A 24,101-nucleotide genomic window follows, 5' to 3' on the forward strand; every position below is an offset into this window, starting at 1 on the left:
AGGGTTCAGCTGAAAAGATTGAGAGAGGCGCATCAAGACAGTTCAGAGAGAAGCCCTCTCTCCAAGGAGCAACTAGATTCACTTCATCTCACACCACTGTGGTGGCTAGGCTCCTGCATTTTCCCCACTGAGACCAAGGCTGGTCTGAAAGGCTCTCCAGAAAGCTGCCCAGCCCCAGGCAAGGAGACAAGAGATTCATTCCATCTTCCACTTGTGTGCTGGCTGGAGGCAGAAGAAAGCAGAGGCAGAAGTAAAGGACAATTCTAACTTTCACCTTGGTGCTGGCTGGAGGCTGAAGGGAGCAGAGGCAAAGGACAACTGCAAGAGCTCTTGGAACCAAGCAGAAAGATAGGCCTCTAAGAAAACTAACCAGGCTATTTTGGAGGAAGCAATAAAAGATCTGAACTTTTAACACCTGGCTGCATTTGGGATGATTATTGATCTGAACTGATACTAGGGCTACCTCCCCAAAACCTGCTCCTAGAGGGAACCATTATATTTTAAAGAAGAAAAACACACACCACTTTAGTATGGTTAAGAATTAAGAATCTTGATGATAAAAAGTTACTATGGTGACTGGGAAGATCAGAACACAAACTCAGAAGACAACAAAGTAAAAATGCTACATTCAAAGTCTCAAAGAAAAATAGTCTCAGCCCATGGAAGAGTTCAAAAAGGATTTTAAAAACCAAGGAAGAAGGGTAGAGGAAAAACTGGGAAGAACAAAAAAAATCATGAAAAAAACTTCAATAGCTTGGTAGAAAGGAACAATAATGAAGAAAACAGTATCTTTTTAAAAACCAAACACCTACTTATGCTCTACAGTTCAGTCTTTCTCATCTCTTTCAAGAGCTTGATCCATCTATTAACCCTCTCCCATGACTCATTCTTTTGTGTCTCATAGTTAGCCTTTTCTTACTGGCTTTTTCCTGAATGTCTATTAAAAAAGTAAAGGCCTTTTCTCATTTCTCAATGTCCTGAATCTCTCTGAAGCTTCTGATTTTGCTAACCAAACCTCCTCCAGATATTCTCATCCTTGGCTTTTATGCCAGCTGGTTCTCCTCCAACTGGTCTCACTCTTCAGTCTCCTTTGTTGGATTATTCTATCCCTGTAGTATGGTGGTAGTATGGTATAGTATGGTTCTAACTTGGGCTCTCACTTCTCCACCTACATTCTTTACCAATGAGCTCATTAGCTGCAAAGAGCTCATTAGCTGCAACCAATTTAAATGTGCTCCTTCTATGCAATTCTTGCTCATGTTCTCTCCAAAGTTTAACACACGGAGTCCAACCAATGTACTGGTGATCTTTCTTACTTTCAACACTGTAAGAGAACCAGTGGAGAATTATGTCCATCCCACAATCTTGCCATGTGAAGAGGCCATCTTTTCTTCCCTTTATAACAGAGTTCTACAACATACTTTACTTTTGCTTTTCTTTGGAGTTTGATACTCATTGTGTGTTACAACCTGTCTCTACCTACCAGTACCTCTCAGAAGCAGTGATGCTCACATTTTGCTCTCATAGAGGAACACTAATAAAATATTAATACTGAATCAATCTATACCTTCATCCAATATTTACCAATTGCCAACATAAAAAGGTATTTTGGTACCATCATAAGGATCAAAAGATATAAAATGATGGGATTGTAGTTTATTTCTAACTTCCTGTGAATAAAACATAATACGTGGCCTCAAGAAGGTAGAAAGATAATGCAGAAATGGCTATAGTTATATGTTAAAGGCAGCATGGGATACATCACAAGAGAAGTATGTATCCATATATACACACAAATGAAGGTAAAGAGACATTCAAAATGTGTCATTTGAACTAGATCTTAAAGGGCAAATTCACTTTCAGGCAGGATGATACAGAGGGGAAAGCATGTTTTAAATAAAAAGAATGGTATGAGCAAATGTATAAAGGGAAGAAAGTTATATATGGAAATGAAGATAGTGTGTGTCCAGGAATAAATCACTGAGTATGTATGTTTCCTCATCTGTAAAATTGGGATATTGATAAGTACACTATGTCCAACTCATAGGGCTGTTATTGTGAAGAAAACTCTCCATAAACTTAAATTCTATAGAGGAGTAATAATATGAATACATGCCACTCATATCCCTTTGCAATAGACTCATCTCCATCTTAAGTCTATACAAACCCAGAAACTGACTTAACCTCCTGAACCTAATCTCAAAAGAATTTTTAGAAAATACTCAGAATTGTGATACAAATACCACACTATACTAATGGAAATTAAACATGTCTTTTCTAACCAAACACTAATTCTTCCTTTTATTCCTAACAGCCACTGTGCTACACAACAATGGTTCTCAAACTTTTATCTCAGAAACCCTTTATATTCTTTAAAATTGAGGATCCCTAAAGTATATGAACAAAGAGTTTTCAAAAGAACTGCAAAGTATTCATGATTACCCCAAAGAATCAAAACAACCCTAAAATTTCATCTCATACTCTGCAAATGACAAAAAATGGTAACAATCAATGTTGGAAGGGTTGTAGCAAGATAGGCATACTAACACATTGTTGGTGGAGCTGTGAAATGGTACAATCATTTTGGAAAACAATTTTGAGTTTTGCAAATAAAATGCTAAAATGACCATACCCTTTGAACTCTACAGAGTCCATTACTGGGTTTATGTTCTAAGGAAGCCATTGGTAAGGAGAAAGTTTCCATGCTACAAAATATTTATAGCAGCATTTTTTTGTGACAGTTGAAGTATTGGAAGAAAAAAAATAGATGCCCTTTAATTGGGGAATGGCTAAAAAATTATGGTACATGAATGTGATGAATAGAGAGAAGCATCGAAAGATCAAGATGAACTGACAGAGTGACTCGAGCAGAACCAAGAAAATAATGTTTACAATAATCACAATCTAAATGGAAAGAATAATGGCACACCAAAAAGTCAAAAGTAAATAAAATTATAAAAGATCAAATGGGATTTGAATGAAGAAACATGAAAAGATACCCTCAACCTACTCCTTCATGAAGATGGGAGGTCCAAAGGTGCTACACAGAACACATGTTTTTCAGACTTTTTCAATTTTGGATCAGTTATGCTTACTCTTTTTTTCCTCTTTAAAAAATGCTGTCACATTGGATGGCTCTCAGGGAGGAAGAGAACGAAGGATATGAGAGTTAGTATGATAATATAAGGAATAGAAAACATTAATAAAAATTTATTTTAAAAAATAGGTAAAAAGATTGAAAACACCAAAGAATTTTTACATGTGGGTATTATGTATTAATATTTACCATATTAGACATTAGAATACCTCATTATTATGAAAATAATTTTGACATTTTAGAGCTCTCTCCTTCCTGAAAAGTCTCTTGGACCTCTCCAGGAATACTTAGATCATACTTTGAGAAGCAATTTTACAGACAAGACTAGAATTTAGAACTGTTTTGTACAATTTACAAAAGGGATAACCCAGAGATCACAAATTTATCATGTCCAAAAAGGAACTCATATTTCCCCCCAAACCTCCGTCTCCTCCAATCTCCCAATTTCTGTTGATGGCTCCATCATCCTGCCAGTCATCCAGGTTCACAACTTTGGAGGTTTCCCTCTTCTTTAATCCACATATCTAATTAGTTTAAGAGTCCTGTTGTTAATCCCTTGACAACAAATTTCATCCCTCTCCTCTTTCTCTCCATTTACACTCTATCCTAGTTCTGACCTTCACCAAGTCTAACCGCAAATACTGTAGCAGCTTCCTAATTTTCTGCTTGTGACATTCTGTCACTATTTTCTTTCATTTGTCCTGCACATAGTTGCTAAACTAACAATCTTAAAAGAGATGAGACCATATTGTCCCCAATTTCATTGTTTCTGGCATAAAACATAATCCCAAGTTTTCCATTTAAAGTCCTTCACAATGTAGATCCCACCTACCTTTCCAATTTTATTTCATATTACCACACACACACACACACACACACTCCTTTTTCAAAACAAATTGGCCCAGAGCGATTTCCTATATACAAAATTTCATCTCCCATCTCTATACCTTTGCACAAATATTTTCCATTACCTGGAATACACTCTCTCCTCGATTTTTTTTTTTTTGTGGAATCACTCTTTTCACTAACACAGCCCTGGTGCCATATCTTGTAGGAGGGCTTTCCTAACCCCCCAGCTGTTTATCTCTCCCTCTTGAAATTCCTACTTCTACACAGGTTTTGTTTTGTTTTATAAATGTTTGAAGAAATGAAATGAAATTAATTGATGTGGAGAATACAAAGATGGTTTTCACAGAAAAGCTACAAAGTGGGTAAAAAGACTAATAAGGAGATACTAGACAGACTTAAAGAACTTTTAAAATTCTATGGATGAAAATTTTAATATGTGCCTTTAAAAAAAGTCTACCATATATGAATATATGACTATGAATAATATGAATATTATTGTTCAGTAAGAAATACCAGCAGGAGGATTTTAGAAAGGCCTGGAGAGACTTACATGAACTGATGTTGAGTGAAATGAGCAGGACTAGAAGATCATTATATACTTCAACAACAATATTATATGATAATCAATTCTGATGGACGTGGCCATCTTCATTAATGAGATGAACCAAATCAGTTCCAACAGAGCAGTAATGAACTGAACCAGCTACACCCACCCAAAGAACTCTGGGAGATGACTATGAACCATTACATAGAATTCCCAATCCCTCTATTTTTGTCCACCTGTATTTTTGATTTACTTCACAGGCTAATTGTACAATATTTCAAAGTCCGAATCTTTTTGTGCAGCAAAATAACTGACATACTTATGACATATATGCTGACATACTTAACATGTATTGGTCAACCTGTCATCGGGGGGAGGGGATGGGGAAAAGGAGGGGAAAAATTGGAACAAAAGGTTTGGCAACTGTCAATGCTGTAAAATTATCTATGCATATAACTTGTAAATAAAAAGCTATAATAAAAAATTAAAAAAAAAAATAAACAGGTTGAGAACAGGGAAAAAAAAAGTCTACCATGTAGTAGATGTGACCTAAGAGGAATTTAATATAAAGCCCTGTGTATGGAATCTAGACTACCTATAAAAAGTTACTTAACACTGAAGAAATCACCCCAGATATTTGTAAAGTCACTGTAAGAAATGTAAGAGAACTCTCCAAAGTCTAGGGTTATGTGATTTAATATCTTTATTGGATTATAAAAAGCAGATCATAATGGGCCAAAGGACTTTGACCTGACTACTAATAAAAATGTACAATTTTAATGCCGGTAATAAGTTAATTTGGAGGTTAATGACAGATCATTTGTTGAATAGCATTTATACAAAGCATCATGGTACTATTGCTATATTATGGCTTTTTATTTCTTACTCCCATCATATTTGTAATCCTTTTGTTTTATCCTTTGTGTGACATATACTTCCTTTGTTATGTTTACTGTTTGTTTCAAAATCTTGAGAATAGAAATATTATTTCTGGATCTAGGCAGATAGCTCAAATGAAATTGGGAAGACTAAAGATTCATCTAACTTGGTTTGGATCACCAACTTATCTAAAAACTTATAAAGTTAAGATGATTTAGAATTCTCAATTGACTTAGGTTCCACTATCTGGCTATAGGAGGAATAGTATAACTCTGAGATAATTCAATGCAAGATCTTTGATAGGAATTTCCTTTCTCCAAGCCTGAAATAAATAAACACAGCCCCATCCTATCTCTGTCAAAAGAAAGATGTGCTGTAGACAATATACAAAAATATATAACAAAAGAACAAAAAAATGGAATGGTTACTATTCCATGTATTTCTAAAAAGCAATATCATCCATTTGATTCTTCAAATCAGAAAATACTCAAGAATTTTTTAATAACACAAACTGTCACAAGAATTCAAATTAATTCTAATTGCTCACTATTAATTATATTTGCAAATTTAGGTATTCTTGAAATGATCCCAAAATTTTCCATATGTGATAAACTTGTTATCTGATAACATAAATAGGCTTTCTTTGAAGCAGAGATTTCTGAAAAGAATGTAATCTTTGCAACACAGGAGACCTACAGATTTATACCTGAGTTTATTAAAAAAACAAAAACAAACAAACAAAAAACTATATCCTAGATGCCTTTATTTTTTCTGTTCAAGTAATAGGCCTATGCTGCTTAATCAGGAAAAGGAGAAAATAACTCTACCAGAGAAAATAAGCACTGAAGACTATTATTGATTTGCCTATGATAGAGAGTATGGTAAATGAAAATGCTGAATTATTATAGTCTAAAGACCTCTATAACCCAAAAAGCTGAGCTTCCAATCCTTCATTTGACACAGAAACAAGTATGGTGTGTCCCAGAAACCATTTCTGGAGAAACAAAAATTTTCCATGAAAAGAAAGAAGAGATTTTTCTGTCAAAAGAATAAGATAGTAAACTTTTTTTTTTTTTTTTAAACCATTCCTGCTGGGATCCAAAAGAAGAACACTGCTAGAACAGGAAGATTAGAGAAGAAATTAAAGTCTCTGCATAAAGAACTAAATTCTGACTCCAAATTCCTATAATCTAAGTATGGGAACAATAGGTTCAAGTGCTCCAAGTAGAATCTCATGACCCTGTAATAAATAAATAGGAATTTTCTAGGCTCATGTAGACTTTGTATACTTTTTTCAGTTGTGACCTACTCTTCATGACCCTAGACTGGAATGTTTTGCCATTTTATTCTCCAGCTCATTTTAGGATGAGGATACTGAGACAAACAGGTTAAGTGACTTACCCATGGTCACACAGTTAGTAAGGATCTGAGGCCAGATTTGAACTGAAGATTAGTCTTCTCAATTCTAGAGCTGACACTTTATCTCCTACACCATCTAGCTGCCCTATAGACAAATAACTAAAATGCAGCCTTTAATCTCACGTACTTATCAAGCTTATGACCCTCCCAGTGGGGTTCCCAAATTGTCTAAATGGAACTTCAAAAAGTTCTCCTCTCAAAGATGTCCCTACAACATTCTCATTTCCCATTGGAGGAGACTTTAATGCTTGAATTTCATTTTCTGCTGAAGGAAGCAAACATATCTTACTTCCTTTATCTCTTCATGGAGACCTACATGGATCAAATGAATGGGGTTAACTATCAAATTACTTTTGCTAATTCCCTCTAAATCAGCATTTTTTTGGGGGGTGGGGGCGGTCTTTGGATTACATTTTAGAGGGGGGGAGAACTGAAACACTTTTATTGCCTCCAAGTGGGACTCCAAGAGGTTTTTCGGCTTCTTGCCATTTCAGCTGATTAGCGACAATTTTCAACAAAAGCCCAACATCTTTTCCTAAATGTCTTCATTAGTTGAGAGTTTCAGCTTATTCTATTTGCTATGAACAGTCAGTGGAAGTCATTAATTAAAGAGTTTGTCCCATCAGCACAATCTGAAATCAGTATTCTTTCTTTATCCAGCTGGGTCCATGTCTTGAGGTCATTCTAAATCAGGGACACTAAAGAATTCTGGCCCTTAGTGTGGAAATGGGATGGCAACAAAACCATGTGACAAGGATCTATAATCAGTCACACTTTGTGGGAGGTGGGGGGAATATAATAGACTTCCATGATGGTACTTCTTCCCCCATTTGACTTGTAAGCCAAGATCATTAGCATTCATTGTAAGCGTGAAATCTCTTGGACTGAACTATGTGACTGGTTTGTCTGTATTTTTATGTTTTTCCCTCTAACACTCAATGATAAAGATAACTTCAGAGCAAAATCATATAGGGATCTACTACTGAAATCACATAGGTGCTTCAATGCAGGGTTATCAATGAACATTTTAATGTGAAACAGAACCTTTTTCTTTTCTAAATGATTATGATGTCAATCCCTGAAATTTGACTTTCACATTTTTTAATGGCTATGGAACATGTTGGGAATATGTTTCTTTTTTCACAAATACTAAACATGTTTAAAACAAGATAAAAGGAGTACAAGAAAATAAAAGTACTGGGATAAAATAAGAATCATTTTATGATTTATCAACGTACCTTTAGTGTTTTGAGGAAAAAATCAGTGCATGGAGTGATTGCTGAGAATATGAGTGCAGAAAACATGTTTCTTTCTTTCTTTTTTTACATATAGTACTGGTATATGTATATATCAGTATATAGTATCACTTTCTTAATGGTTATCTAGGTTACATTTTGCTACAGCTCTACTCTAATTACAGATTTTCTAACACACACTTTCATATTAACTAGAAAGGTTTTTCAGATTCATGTAAGAATTGACTTTTTTTTTTAAAGAGATAACTAAACTTTAATATGCTATTTAACTATTACTTTTCTTAATGCTTACCGATCCCGTACTTACAGAACCTAACTAAGATCTTTGTTCATTCTGGTTTGGTTTAAATCATTTCATCTCAATTGCTTGCATGAACAATTTTTTTTTTCAAATTATAATTATGATTTCTGTATGGTGCAGCTATCCTTTGTGTCATCTGAAGAAATGAGAGCCAAAGAAATGCAATCCTAAAGGGCATATGAGATCAACTTTACAGAATTTTGATCTCATCTCTCAGAAACTTTCTATAATAAGAGACAGGTCATCTATTCAAGGTCTCCTTAGCTTTATAGTTATTGCTACCTTGATCAAAGTTCATTGTGTTTAACTTTATAAGTTAATATGAATTGCACAATCTTCTTTTATTATCTGAGCTGATTCAATATTTTTAAGAATGACAGGTTCATGGGAAAGTATAGTATTACTTTTTAAGTGCACCTATTTCTAAGATAATTATGAACAGGAATACATAATTTACCTGCTTCTCTCTCTGCCTACTTATTGATAGTTAATATGAATTACACAATCTTCTTTTATTATCTGAGCTGATATGGCATCAAGCTGTAAAAAACTTTCATGGGCCTAATAAGGTTGTTTGGTAAATGATTTTATTTAATATCCTTATTTCCAAGATCTTAAATGTAATTTACATATTTTAATTTAGTAATTTATGAAATAACCAGTCTTGTGTAAAGACAGCTAAATGCCATGTTCTCTCACCAATTCTAGAGCTTCTAAAAACATCTATCTGTCTGACTCTCCACATAAAATTAGAAGATCCAGAAAACAAGGTTATAAGGGGTAGCATACCCAACATCACACAGAACAGAGCCAGTTAGAAATAGAGGAGATGCGTATGTATCTTGTAGCAGAATTTTCTATGTACTAGGCATACAGTCAAGCTAGTCCACTCTGGATTTATGGCTTTGGAAAGCAAATGCAGGGCCTCTAATCAAGATAATGTGGCCTGCTACATCTAGTACTTCTACATCTGTGCAAAATGGGGAAAAAATGCCAAACAAAAGGACAAAAGTGTTAAGCAAATTACTCAGGTAGCTATAACGAATGATTTTGTTGTTGTTGTTATGATTCATCTGAATCCCTTCTCTTCGGGTCACTTCTCTGTTTCAATCCCAACCCTCAAACGATGTCGCCTTTCAAGTTTTAAGATGGACAATTTACCTTTTCCACAAGGTCTTTCACCAGAACTAAAGAAAACTAAGTTGAAATAACACCACAAGGCACAGCACAGGCTCCTCACACCTTCTTCCAATCTCATGGTCAAGCAAACCTCTTGCTATTCTATGTTTTTTGCAATCAAAATTAGTTTACCAGTGACTTTTTTTTTTTTTTAAATAACTTTTTATTGCCAGAACCCATGCCAGGGTAATTTTTTACAACATTATCCCTTGCACTCACTTCTCCCCTGGGGGAGGGGGAAAATCGGAGCAGAAGTGAGTGCAAGGGATAATGTTGTAAAAAATTACCCTGGCATGGGTTCTGGCAATAAAAGTTATTTAAAACTTTCAAAAAAAAAAAAAGAGGTTACAGTATATCTTAGATACAATATATGTGTGCAGAACCAAACAGTTATCTTGTTGCTCAGGGAAAATTAGATTCAGAATTACCAGCGACTTCTGACTACAACTGCAGATACACACTCCATGAAAAACCTTGTGATCCACTTGCTTTCTGTGTCTATTGCAATCATTCTCTAAATACAGACTCTGGCTGCTTGATAATGATGGTGCTCCAAGGGCTGTGCCCCCTCCTCTTTGTCCCTACCCTTTACACTAGTTCAGCTATTATGGCTCAGACTAATCAAAAAACACAGAAGAGGAATGATTGTTCTGGGTTTCCATGGGAGCTAGATGTAACCATAATTAAAGGCATTTTCAAGAGAAAACACTCCCTTTTTCATCTCTAAAGGATGAGAAGTTATGTTAAAAAAAAAAAAATTGACCTGAGAATGACAGAGTAATGAACAATCAGCTTTAATTTAAAACAGACAGGTGAAATCTACAGTAGATCAAAGAATTTTCCTATACCAAAGAACCACAGATGTTCTTGTGTCCCTTGTCCATTCTACCTCCTCAACTGTCTTTTGGCCAGCCCTAATAGCTTATGCCATTTTCCCTAACTCCATCATGGCTCACACTTCATGCTACATAGAAATGCTGGCCACTTTTCCACCACCCAGCCCTGACTGTCACTTTCCTCCTCCAAAACCTTCAAGGACTTCCCATTTCCTTAACTTGTAATTCAAAGCCCTTCACCATTTTTTTTTTCCAAAACATAATAGCATGGCCAAGTGGAGAGGGAACTGGCCTCTGAGCCAGTGAGACCCAAGCTGAAGTTCTGCCTCTTACAACGATGTACTGGGCATGTGACCATAGAAAAGTCACTTGAATATTATTCAGTCCTCCTGGGTAACCCTCTAAGACTCTAAGTTGCTGAACAAGTGCCCGTCTTTATTGGAAGAGGATGTTTCCATTGCCCATACCAATAAAACCACAAATTCAGAATACCATGCTCTTCCCAAAAAAGAAAACAACTAACAGAATAGTGTGTTTTAAGATTTCTGAAGTGCTTGATACACTTATTTATCGAGAGGGAGATATTATCAATATTATCACCCGCCTTTTACATTCTCTATATTCCTTCAAACTAGGTCACTCATTCTTTCCCAAACTTGCCCCACCTGTTCCTAATGCTAAGCTTTGGGGCTGATGCTGTCCTAAATGTCTAGAAGTAACGGACCTTTACCCCTACTGTCTACCATAACCTGTTAAAATTTTGCTCATCCTTCAGGGATAAGCAAAGGTGCTATCATCTCTACTTCCATGCTTCCTCTAGAAAATAAATAATCTTGCTCATTTGAATAGTACTTTGAACCTTTCCTGTGTAACTACCATTCTCTATTTTATATTATTTCTTTCTTTTTTTATAACTGTCATCACCAGAGAGAGATCAATGTCTTATCTGAATGATGTATTTTGCACAACATCTAGCATAATATTCTGCCCATGATGATGACAGACAAGTACCTTAAAAGTGATTGCGGAACTGAATTATATTAAATTGTATGAAGCACAAACTCTGTCTTCTCTATACTAGATAAAACTTCCAAATTGTTTTACACAAATGTCACACAATGAATAGAACCCTAATGAATATGAAAAGGTCTCAATTATTCAAGACTCATTATGAAATATGAGGGTTAGTTTTCAGGAATGCAACTTTTCTCTCCTGCTAATGAGCTTTTGGCCAGTAAGTTCATTCATTGACTCAATTAAAAAAAAAATTCATTAAGTATCATATTACTCCTAATGAGAAGTTTTGATAAAAGGCTAGGTAAGACAGGTGAAAACAATTATATATATTGGAATTTGAAGTCTTTGGGAGCTGCTGACTCACACACTTCATATTTCCCATGATAAGAGAGAAATGAGACTATGCTTATACTGCTGCTGCTGCTGACAATTTATAAAGATGCGCCTAAGAGAAGAATACCTGATTTTGAGAGGACACGACACAACTCTGACTCACCAAGTCTTAGACAAGATCAAATCTAATAGAGCAAGATAGAGTAATTTGGTAGGATCTGGAAAGCTGCCATACAAATATAGTCAACCTTCCAAAACCAACCTCCCCCCCCGCCAAGTGCCCCCAAACCCCGATGCTTAGGAAGTAGGTATAATTGGATTTATTTATCATAATTGGGCTGGTATAGGGGCAATCATGAATCAGACCAACTAACCAAATATATGCACTGCACAAATTCTAACTAGTTGGATCTCTAGACTATGAAACAGACCTTTTAATACAAAACAGGTTAAAGAGATCCTGTAACTTTTCAATCAAAAGAGGTGAACAGTATATTATAATTAAAGGCTGAGGAGATCCTACTTCCCTTTAACCACAGATAATACCCAGCACACTGGGGATACTCCTATAGAAAATAAAAGACATGAAGAGAGTCACATGGAATGAAAAGATCCATAGCTATAATTTGTTCACACAGATAAATAATAGATCCATTGCAATATTTACCTACAGGCTAAAATTCCAATGTTCTCTTTTACAGCAACTGTGAATAAAACTCCAAGAAGCTAACACAAATGTGTTATTGTCTATATAATCTGCAAAAAGAATGCTAAGTATTTTCCAAAATTCCTGAGGTTAGTAAAATGATGGCATTGACCTCAAAGTTCTCTCATTTGGGCCAGCCTCTGGATCCTCTACCAAAAATCAGGTTTGACTCAAAGAACCACATGTCATCTGTGAAATTCACCTGGTCATAATGGCCCTTAGGCAATTCCATGATAGGCATGTGTGTCACAGGTCTGAGAAATAGCTATCCCACTAGAGTGACTCTGATAAGCTCGGTGCTACACAACTACAGTCACTTTTTAGGTGTTAAATAAGTTGAGCAAACAAAGAGAAGATACAGCTCCAGATAGACAATCCCCCATACCGCAATGTACAAAGTTAATGATACACAATGACACCACCAAGAGCATCCTGCAATGGTGATCTGTGGAGGGTATTCAGCCTAAAAGAGAAAGCAGTGAAGGGAAAGGTTGCACATTTATATCTCACCCAAGCTACTTCTGGGTGACAGAAGAGGAATCCTTGGACCATATAGGGTCTGAAGAATTTCAAGGATAATATAGTTCAGGACTGAGAGGAAGAGGAGCTTTCAGATCCACTCTGAGGCAGGACTCAGGCAATAAACTAGGTGTCACTCCCAAGGGGGTGTGGGGGGGGGGGGCAGGAGGGGCCTGAACCAGATCAAAATGTAACCTGGGAAATATTTTAAATAAATATACAATAAAACACAGACAATACTAAGCTTTAAAATTAAATAAGCAACACACAGGGCTCCTTATGAACAGTTTAGTGGTTGCTGTTTCTTTTTGAATTTGACTACACTGGGAGAAACTAAACTGGTTCTTCTAAAGTCAAATCCTCAGAATTGAATCCAGTCACAGAAACCTTTTTGGTCCAATTTTGCATCATTCCAAGTTTTTAGAGAGGTTAAGTTGAGGACTCCAAAGGAGTTTTGGGGAAACTAAACTGAATGTTCCCAAGTTCTAGTCTGTAATTTGTATTAATATGGTAACTCATTAACAAATTTTAACAGAGTTCACAACAACTTCTGGGAGTTCCTCTCTCCATGCTAGTTATTAAATATCTCTATTGAAGGATAATCTTTGAGATCCTTTCTGAGAAGAAATGCTAAACGAAATCCCATAATTCAATTTTGCTCACAGTCAAGACTTAAATATGTTAATGCCATTAAATATCTATTCTGTAATAGGAAACTGGTAGGGTTGGTCCATTTACCTTCCTTGAAATTGGCGTTCTTTCGTCTCACTAGAACACGGAAGTTTTCAGCTGGGTTCACACTGCCAACCTAAAAAACATCCAAAAACAATGGCGCCTCAGAACAATTTCCTTCTTTTCCTGGCATCACCTCAGGCAACATATGTAGTTTAACATGGGTGCATTTACTCTCATGAAATAGAAGATAAAGGTCTTTCTATTTTCTTTTTCATGTCCCTATTCAAAAGCCAGCAGTGTCATATGGCCAGTATTCTATAGTCTAAGCTTCCATTTAACTCCCTTTTAATCAGATAGTCTTTCCAAGGGAGTCAGAAATAACTGCAACTCAAGCAACCAACTGGTTTCAAAATGAAGCAGCATAGATTGCTTACTCATCCCAGCACCCTAATATAAGGTAAAGATCGTGTGATTCTCTAAATCAGATGTCAAATATATGTCCTGCAGGTCACATGCTGACCATAATACTCCTAAATGTGGCTCAAACCAGATTAAAATATAAATAGGAAATATTTAACAAAATAAATAAAAATAATAAAACATAGACAATGTTACATTTTAAAATTTTCAGTATACAGCCCACAGGGATCCTGATGACAGCTAATTGCTCTCATTTCTCTCTGAGCTTTTAAAGCACCCTTCCTTTAGATGCTCTTGAATGGGACTGATTGGATGAAGTTTTCTCAGTTTGTAAGACTAGGTTTAAGTCATATGATCCCTATTCCCAGAGCCAGATCAGGTTTTGGACTCTGGATTGCAGGAAGTCACATGGTCTCTAAAGGTCAGACTCTCAGCCAGTGACAGGAAATGATGTGACCCACAGGAAGCAGACAACACTGGTGACCATTGGTCAAGGATGGTTACTTCCTTTTAGTCTATCCAATGAAAAGGCTTGGCCCTTTTGCTATTTAAATCCTGACAAGCCCGAAGCTTGTCAGGTTCCATGAGCACATGGCAGGAAGTGGGATGCCTCCCAGTTATACTTGCTTTGGCCTCTCCTAGCAGAGACTAACTAAATGCTTTCTCTTTGTACCTGAAGATGTCTCTGATTAGTTACTTTGGGAAACAGGGTCTAGCACCCGTCCCATACACTCTCTTCTGGGGGGAAGATAGAAGATCATGCATACTGACATTTGCAACTAAAATTCTGGGAATATATTTGGCCATGATGAACCTGGACATTTTCCTAAAGAGGGTCGAGTCATATACAAGTGCAATAGGAAGTAAACAGGCTTTGCCTGAGACTCCTGGAAGTGATTTCTGCAAGTAAACACAGACTGCCTCGTGGAAACTCTGGCCACATGGTTAATAGGAGGCCTCCTTCTCTGATTGGTTGTGCGGGAGACCTCATAGATCCTATTTAAGCAGTAGGGAGGAGGAAGTTGTCCTCTTTGACCTGGTATTCAGTGAGAGTCAGCAGGAGGTCAATTAGGCAGGATGTGAACCCGTGAACAAAAGATATTGAGCAAAATATCTATCAGATAAGAGCAAGCAAATATGGCTTGCACATGGCTGTTCTTGAGCACTCTATTGTGAATCTAAACCATCATTCCTATGAAATGATGGCCAGAGATCTCTGAAGACTCAGACAGAGGTAAGCTTGGCAAAATTGTTTAAGCACTGCAAAAGACAGTGACCGGAGATTTCTCTGAGGGCCTGGGAATTGGGAGAGACTGGCAATAGTGAATGCAGAGTGTAACAAGGGTATTCACAAATGTAGTGAATGCCTAAAGTTAACATGCACAGAGCGAATGTCAAAAAACATAAAGACACTTGGAAGAGCATTGAATCCACAGCATGGCACTTTAAGACCATGCCTACGTTTCTTCATCTTGGCTCCCAGCCATCATGAGAATAGGAACCACTCAGCTCACAGAATGGGATGCAGGGTGCAGTTCTCCAGAAGACAAACTTTTGCATCATGTGTTTTTTTTTTTTTTTTTTTTTGCTACATGATGTTAAAGGAATGTTCCTTATGTGCGTGTATAGGTATTATTCTAAAAAAAGACAGTAGGATAGGTTCTTAAAGAGGTCCAGCAGCTTTTCCCTTGAAAATATGAGTAAAAGTGAATCTGTATTCATAAATTTTCATTCCTATAATCAGCACTTAATAATATGTCATTTTTTTTTTTTAACTGTTAGTGACTGGCCTTGAAATCAATAAGTGACAATATTATTTCCTATCAAACTTTTCCCAAAATGAAGAATCAATAGTACAGAGATTATAGTAGAAATGGCTCACAAGATACTATAAATACTCAAAAGCTGTTTCATTTTTACTTCCAGCCTTAAGATCATTATTAAACCTGCAAGTACTATAGAAATGTCTACTACCCTCACTGTTTTTATGTGTCTATTCTTTTCTCTTTTCTCAAAAGAATACTAAGTACCAGCTCCAACTTCTTTCTTTTTAAGAAGCTTCCTTTCATCATTATTCCTAATGTTCACTAACCCAAAAGCAGTATCTTTACATTCCAAGTATTCTCTCATTAATATGGAAAACATCCACTTTCAGGAAACCTGAATTAATGGTGTAGTAGAGAAAAGAGCAGCATGACAAAGGCCATTTTGCTTAAGAATTCTTCATATGCAAAAAAGGAGACCAATGTCATTTCCCCTTGGCCAGAGTTCATCATTCTAACTAAAAGGAGAACTCAAAGATGAATCCAAACTCTAATTCACTCTCCCAGCAAGAACAGTCTCTGACACTAAAAGCTACCCTTCTAAGCAAGCCAATGGAACAACGGGTTGTACAGAGAATTTTCTGATTATATTTATCAAAAAGAAGAAAAGAGAAGAAGTAAAGAAGTAGTCATTATTATTATTATTTTGTATTTTAAGAGGTGAGGAATAAAAAGAGTACAGATGATTTGTCAGTGATATGGCTACTAGAATTGAGAGCCCTGCAATGAAAGCCTTAACTTCTGACAAAGTGAGGAAACAGTTAAAGACTTCCTTACACTGGTGATGCTGCCCTCAGCCAGGCTGGAGATACTAAAGTTGACTTCCCCTTCCTCAGTTTTGGCTTTTTTAAACACAGGTCCATCTTCATGGCTGGGGGGGGAAAAAAAACAAATTACTTTTGCACTGTACTACTTTTGTCTTAAAAAGAAAAAGAATCATAACTACTGGCAGGAAATGTACAAAGTCATTCTGCCAACCATTCAAAAGAGGCAGCTGCACAAGGGCCTTCTTCCCACCCTGCCTGTCTCCCTGACTGCCAGGCTGTAGCAGCCCTGGCTTTGTGAACCAGGAGTATAGAGTATAATCATTGCAATTAGCATTCACATCAAAACTCTCTTATGAAGATGAAAATGCATACACAGGTAATAGAAACTTAATTTTTAAGTAAGAATTCCAATAGCTTTCAGATATTATTTGCAAGTTTCTATTTCACACTTGATAGGTATTAAGATCTCTCCATATAGAGGATCTTTATGTATAACTATTTTCCCTCTATTAGCAGATAAGAGAGCTTTATAAACTTCTACTTAAAGCTATTAAAACTTGCTGGACAAACCTCAATTAAATATGTAAGAATGCCTTAAATTGTATCTTAAAAATCATTTTCAAAAAGTAACTTTTAGTTTTTCTCTTTTAAATCTAAATACAATTGTAGGCTATATTCTGACATGATCTTTAAAGTATCTTTATTCTAAGACAATAAGTCCTACAAATAATATGTATGCTTTTAATAGCACATCTTAAAAAGAAAAAGCTTGTTAATGAGTAAAAATAAAGTCCAAAGACTTTATTTTTGCCCATAATTTCTTTTCTGCTGCTTAAAATGTGAGATTTTTTTAAAATCACAATGAATACAATCAATTTGGTGTAAATTTTACTGTCAAAAACAGTTAAATAAGAGCTGTAATCAGTAAACTATTGGTACAAGTACTATACTTGTAAACAACATGCTGCCATGAAACCTAAGCTTAAGTGAAAAACTAAACTAATAAAGAGATACAGAAAAGTGGTAATCCTAAAAATAACACAATGGCCACTGGGAAGTAAGTCAGTGACATTTAAATAATGAATCACCTCTTATGGCCAAGTAGGGGGATTAAAATCAGAACAGCTTTATTCTTTCCAGAATCTGGAATAATAAATAGAAATGAGAAGAAATGAGGACAAAGGAGAACATAGGGTAAGGGAAGATCGGAGAACTTAACAGGGCTGCAATAGAACATACCAATCATCCTTCTTCACTGGGTGAAAAGAACTACATGAAAACCAAGAACAAATACATTGTGGTGGAGAAAGGATGAATTTGGAGTTGGCAAAGCCTGAATTCATATACTGTCATGGCCTTGGAAAAAAAATTTTTTTTTTTTTAACAACTTCTCATCTGAAAAATGATAATGTTGTAGATAACCTATATCAGATTGCTTGCCATTAGGACATCTTGCCAGGGGAGAGGAGTGGGAAGGAAGCGGGGGAGGGGGGGGGACGGTGGGGGGAAGAAAGGAAACCAAAATCTTACAAAAGTAAATGTTGAAAACTATTTTTACATTAAATTGGACAAAATAAAATATTAAGTGGGGAAAAAGATTAATATTATTATACCTTGTACTATTTATCTTATAGGATTGTTAAGGAAAACAACCTGTCAATATTAAATCACCATTAAGTGTGAATTAATACTAATATCAATATAACCAATAAATATTTTATATTTGTTATTTGATAATTATAATTTTGATAATTATAAAATGGTTTGACCTGGGGGTTGTGTGAAAATATAAATGATATTGTCACTTGACCATCTCATAAGTAGGTTGATATCATTTAATAAGCAATTAAAAAGTAATAAAATACTTTTATAAACCCTAAGTCAAATCATCTTAATAGTCATTTAATAAAAAGTTATTAAGGAGCTATAATGTACAATATACTGTTGCTATGAAGCATAAGAACATAAATTAAATGTGGTTGTTACTATCCTCAAGAAACTTATAATAATACAGCAGAGTTGATGAGATAGGCACACAAATTAATATAATACATACAAGAAGATGCATAAGGGGAAAAGAGAAGTCCACAGCAAGAGTTTTTAAAGCTGTTTCATGTCTTGGGTTCCTTTGGCATCAGGTAGAATCCTAGGGACCCCTTCCCAGAATTAGTTTTGCTGCCCACAGTCATAATTAAAGGAAACACTAAAGTTCAGTTGGAACATAGTGAAAATAAAGAGATCAGTTTTTTACCCATCCAAGTTGATGGATCCCCCAAAGATCCACATACTCCAGGTTAAGAAAGCTTCTTCTAGAAGTGGGGAGGGATCACTTATCCTTAGAGATTAAGAAAAAAGCTTTACAGAGGAAACAGAATTTAACAATTCTATCCAGCATCTCTGTGAGGTAAGGAAAGGTAAAGATTAATTAGCATGTCCATTTTATATTTGAAAATGTTGAGTGGTGATAAAGAGGGAATATGAATAACTCAATATCATAATGTGGTGAAAGCATTACCAGAACCTAGATGTCCTAAGAGTCAAGTTCAAGAAAAGGACAGTCATAATCATATTATAAGTAAAGAAGAATTTTACTTTTTCAGATTCTTAAGATAACTTTTAATAAATCCCTAGATATCTAGTCTTGAACAATATTCTAATTGTCTTTTAACTTTTTTGATATAAACAAAAGAATCCTGGGATCCATGATGACTTGTATAGACACCCCAAATTCCAAAACACATCATTGATGTTAAAAATGCTTTACATTTTGAGCAGTTTTGATAACAGAAAGGATTTTGAATAGGTGATAATCTAATCCTCACAACCATCCTGTGAGTCAAGTAGTCTAAGCCTCTATTGTTACAATAATGAGAAACTGAGTCTCGGGGACAGAACATGATTTAACCAAGATCACAGAGGAAAAGAAGCGGGGGGGGGGGGGGGGGGGGGGAGAGGAAGTGGGAAGCCCTATGAACTCCAGCCTGGTGCTTGTAGCCATATTTACTCTGGAGATATTTAGGCTTGATTTTATAATGAGAAAATGACTTAAGGCAGGTAGAAAGAGAAAGGTATCCTCAAAAACACTAATCCTGCCTAAGAAAGTGAAAAATAACAATATAAAAAGTACAATGGCAAATACAGAGGAAAAACTATCCAAGAAATCTTGGCATTTCTATAAAACACTGAGTTAAAAAAAAAATTCACCCATACTTATTAAATACTGGCTCTTCCATCCTAGGTGTCAATTAATTGAACTATGTATAACAAATCTGATGTTTATAGATGGATAGACTATTGTTGGCCAGTTTTTCCTTACATAGTGAGATGACTCAGTGGTTAATTATAATGCAATTATATGAGCTGCTAATTATAAGTTCCTTGAGGGGGGCATCAAGGTGTAGAAAAAAGAGCTCAGGGCTTTGGATTAGCCACTTACTACCCTGTGAACTTGGGCAAGTTACTTTTCTCCTGTGGATCTCAATTTTCCCATCTAAATAATGAACAGAATGGAATAGTCTGTTAAAGGCCATTTCCAGCTCTTAACATTCTCTAGTTCCACGCCTGTGACTTCCACAGAACCTGGCACTGATCCTTGTTCATAGCACAGACTCAATAAATAAATGCTTGTTGAAGCGCTCCCAAGCCAGAGGGTGGGAGAAGAAAGGGCACATGGGCATGTGAAACTTCTCTGACATTCATTCAGGAAATGTAGCCGAACAACAGCTCCGTGAATGAACAGAGAACAAGAAACACAAGCAGGGGAGTTTTCTCAGGAGGGAATGGTACAGAAAGATCTGAAGTTGTAATCAAAGCATAGCATTAATAGTGTTTTGGGTAGGTAGGTTTTTTTTTTTTTTAAAGTAACTAATTTACATTTTAATCAAAGGAGGAAGAGAGAAAGGCCCATTTCTTTCCAATGATACCAGAAGGTAATAAAAACCACAGACTGAAGCTTTAAAATTTACAAGACTAACTCCCCCCCCCCCCCAATCTCTGTCTCCCTGTTTCTGATTAATGAAATTACTGAAGTACAGCCAAGTGAGGTTATCTTGAGAAGAGGAGTCAGCATTTCATTCAACTAGCCCCAAATGTTAAATCCAAAGGGCAGCACAAAGAAAATATAATCCCATTAAGGAATCATACATAGAGAAAAGATCATGATGAAAATAAATGGTGAGAAATACTGGCATCTTGTGGGAAGAAACTGCATTTTTGGTGTGTTTTGTGACATATACAGCAGAGACACTAAGACCCTATAACTATTTCTATTCTGGCTAACCCAAGTGTTATTAACTATAAAAACTCCCAAGAAAATAGAGATTTCTATATTAACATGAGAAATAATTTACAAAAATACTATTAAATCCTCAGGGTTTTTATAAATTGCCAAAGTAAAAAGAATCAATTACATCCTATGCTGGGGTAGGGGGTGACTGATAAGTTTCACTTATCAGTGGAAAGCACAGAAAATATCTGGAAGGAAAGGATAAAAGTAATATAGGGGTCCTAAATAGATCTTAGTATGATGCCTAAAGAAATGTAGCATGCCAGAGAGAAAACCTAACTCCAGAAGAGATTCCCAATAATCCATCCATCTAGGCCCTAGAGAGACAAATGAATTTATTAGACAATCTTACCTTGCTGATTTACTTTAACCAAATGAAAACTAATGGAAATCTAAACACAACTTTATAAAAGAGGGGAGAGGGTGGGGATTCTTAATAGCTAATGAAAAGCTCAAAGAAATATATTACTGTTATCTGACTTTTTTGGCTCTCTAAAAAGTATGAACTTATTAATGACATGATTAAATATATTCTTGTGATGCTTGTAAAAATTGCTAGGGGCAGAACATATATTTTTTATCCTCTTTTTCTCCCCTTGTCCTTTTCCTGACATTCTATTCCCCAACCAAAAGGGGCCATATAACACAAAACATCCCTCAAAAGTTAATAGAAAAACTACAACTTAGTATGCCTTCTGCTTCTCTATTATATACCAGAAATGTCACATATGTCTCAGAAACAGAGAAAACTGCCTCCAACGTCACAGGCTAAGGCAAAGACTCAGAATTTGACTAGAATCTAAGACTCGGGCTACAAGTTCTTCCAGCAGCCAAGTAACATGGATGCCAGGCAGACAAACTCAAGAGTCCAGACACACACTACAGATGTGTCTATGGATGACCTAAGCATGGGGATGGAAGTTAACCAAACTTTAAAAATCTTTGATGGTAAGATGTATGTAAACATTTTAATAGGGAGAATCTAAGTCCTAAAAGGACTTTTATGTGGAACATCCCAGTTTTTCAGGTCTATTTTCTTTTTTCCTCTGAGGCAATTGGGGTTAAGTGACTTGACCAGGGTCATACAGCTAGGAAGTATTAAGTATCTGAGGTCAGATTTGAACTCAGATCCTCCTGACTTCAGGGCTGATGCTTTATTCACTATACCGCCTAGTTGACCCTCAGGTCTATTTTCAACATTTCAATTTTTCAGTGTTCATCTATTACCATCCCTCCCTATCAACTGTTTGAATAATCTGAAAATTATTAAAACAATGACAGCAGCAACCTAATGACTTACTTATCTTGAAAGACATCCTGAGCGGTTACTTGATCCCTTTTCTTCATGGCTTCAGTCAGGGGAAAAAGAGTCTTTATTTTGGAGAGAGGGGCTTGGCACTTAGCTGTCACCTCCTCAGGGGGATCCAGCATGTCCCAGATATGCTGTTGGATTGGGGGCAGAGGATCACTGGGGTGCAAAGCTCTATGCAGCAGGCACTATTGGAGAAAGTTAGAGAGCATTCAGTTCACAGGGCAACAACCACCAGATAATTCATATCTTTTTTTGAGCTTCTCAATCTAAAACTCCAGAAAACCACATATGCAAATGACCTACAAAACACTGAGCAACTTTCACAAAACAATTAAAAGTGAATATTGCAAAATTACAAAGAAAAAGCATGGTGCCCCTCCTCCCTCCAAATGAGAAGTCATCAGGTCATTTCTTTGCAGAACTGGGATATTTATGGGGGTTGAACACTATATTTTCAAACATTTTCTATTTCAATGACTGATTGGCTAGCTATTTTTCCTCTCTTGTTCCTCCCGTTCCTTTAAAAATATTATTTGTCACATAGGATACTTCTCTGTGAGATGAGTACTAGGGGAAATTTTAATGATGCAAAAACAAAATTTATCAAAATTATTTTTTAATTGAATAGTTACTAGTACTATTGCCATTTCTTAGGTCACTGCATATTGATGCAGGTAGCAGAATGCAGGCTCAGTCCAAATCAGTTCTCCAGTGCTCATGCAACTAACATCCTTAAGACCCACATTAGTGATTACTAATCACTAATACATATGTTCTGATGAGTAGCATTAGTCCTTAGTTGTATATTGTCACTAGCCTATGAAAGTTAGCACTCTATATAACAAATAAGCCACCATTCCCCCCAAAAAATATTGAAGAGAAAAATCTGAGCCCTCTTGGCCATTGTTTATACCTGTGATGGTGAGTAGTTTCAAAATGAGGCTGGGATATAAGGTTACCTACTAATCATCCCTACCTTAAAGCAGTGAAAATTTTAGAAGTTATTTCAAAACAGCATAAACTGGAAACAAGAAACTCTTGCAATTACAATGAGTGTTTAAATAATAAAATGAAGAATAGTCATCTAAGCATTGTTTTCCCTGTAGTATAAGAAGTTTGTTATGTACTCCTCTGTTTCCCTCCTCCCCTGGGTCAATAAAGCTAAAATAATCAAGATTATTCATAATTAAACATCTCATTGCCTAAGATACTCTTGAAATAGAAGCAAGGTGCTAATTTTCTCTAGAAATTCTACATGTTATTTATTAGACAACTAATCAACACTTCTATCTTCTTCCAGTCTTAGAATTCAACTTCTCTCTTATTTCCTCTTCAATTGCTTCATATACTTTTTAATGACCATGGGGGATAATCTTAACTGGAAAACAAAAATGATTTGGAACCTCAGGGCTTAAAAACATCATCCTAACTGAAGAGCTTCACTTCAATCCTAATGTTATGATATCCTCTTCCAAAATACCATTTCAAAAAGTTGTTAAGAAATTCTAATAATTCAAATCCCAACAAAGTATATTTGCCATATATTTTGAGTCTTCTTGAGAAGCTCAATTAGCAGCATTATGGAAGCTAGTAGCAAAAGTTCAGAAGAGAGAAAGCAAATATTTTACTTCACCTCTTTTAAGAAAATTGTTCAAGAGTTACAACATAAAGTTAATTCTTTCCAGCCATTGTTATTTTTTCTGCCTTCCATAACAAAATATTTCTAAAAGAGGAACTGGTTCATTGAAAGACAATTCAAAAGTAATTTTTAAAAAGAAGAGGCAGGTGAATTAAAACCAAGAAGTCACTTATATAAAGGAATCCAAATAGCGTAAAGATCATTAGCTAAAAGAAATGAGGGCAATAATAAAATTTAATTAACTC

At 35.8% G+C, this 24,101-nt stretch overlaps 1 protein-coding gene across 3 annotated transcripts in view; it reads right to left on the reverse strand.

The window, feature by feature from the left end:
* The window catches only part of XRCC5 (X-ray repair cross complementing 5), a 115,838-nt gene that overhangs the window by 46,096 nt on the left and 45,641 nt on the right, over positions 1–24,101 (reverse strand). For all 3 annotated transcript variants that reach the window (XM_031958086.1, XM_031958085.1, XM_031958084.1), the window contains 3 exons: positions 22,206–22,402; positions 16,631–16,724; positions 13,674–13,743 (listed from right to left, as the gene is read on the reverse strand). In XM_031958086.1, the coding sequence (XP_031813946.1) occupies positions 13,674–13,743; positions 16,631–16,724; positions 22,206–22,402 (361 nt within the window). The remainder of the gene's footprint in view (positions 1–13,673; positions 13,744–16,630; positions 16,725–22,205; positions 22,403–24,101) is intronic.

This window comes from Sarcophilus harrisii, chromosome 3 (genome assembly GCF_902635505.1).
Source record: "Sarcophilus harrisii chromosome 3, mSarHar1.11, whole genome shotgun sequence".
In the NCBI taxonomy this organism is placed as follows: Eukaryota; Metazoa; Chordata; class Mammalia; order Dasyuromorphia; family Dasyuridae; genus Sarcophilus; species Sarcophilus harrisii.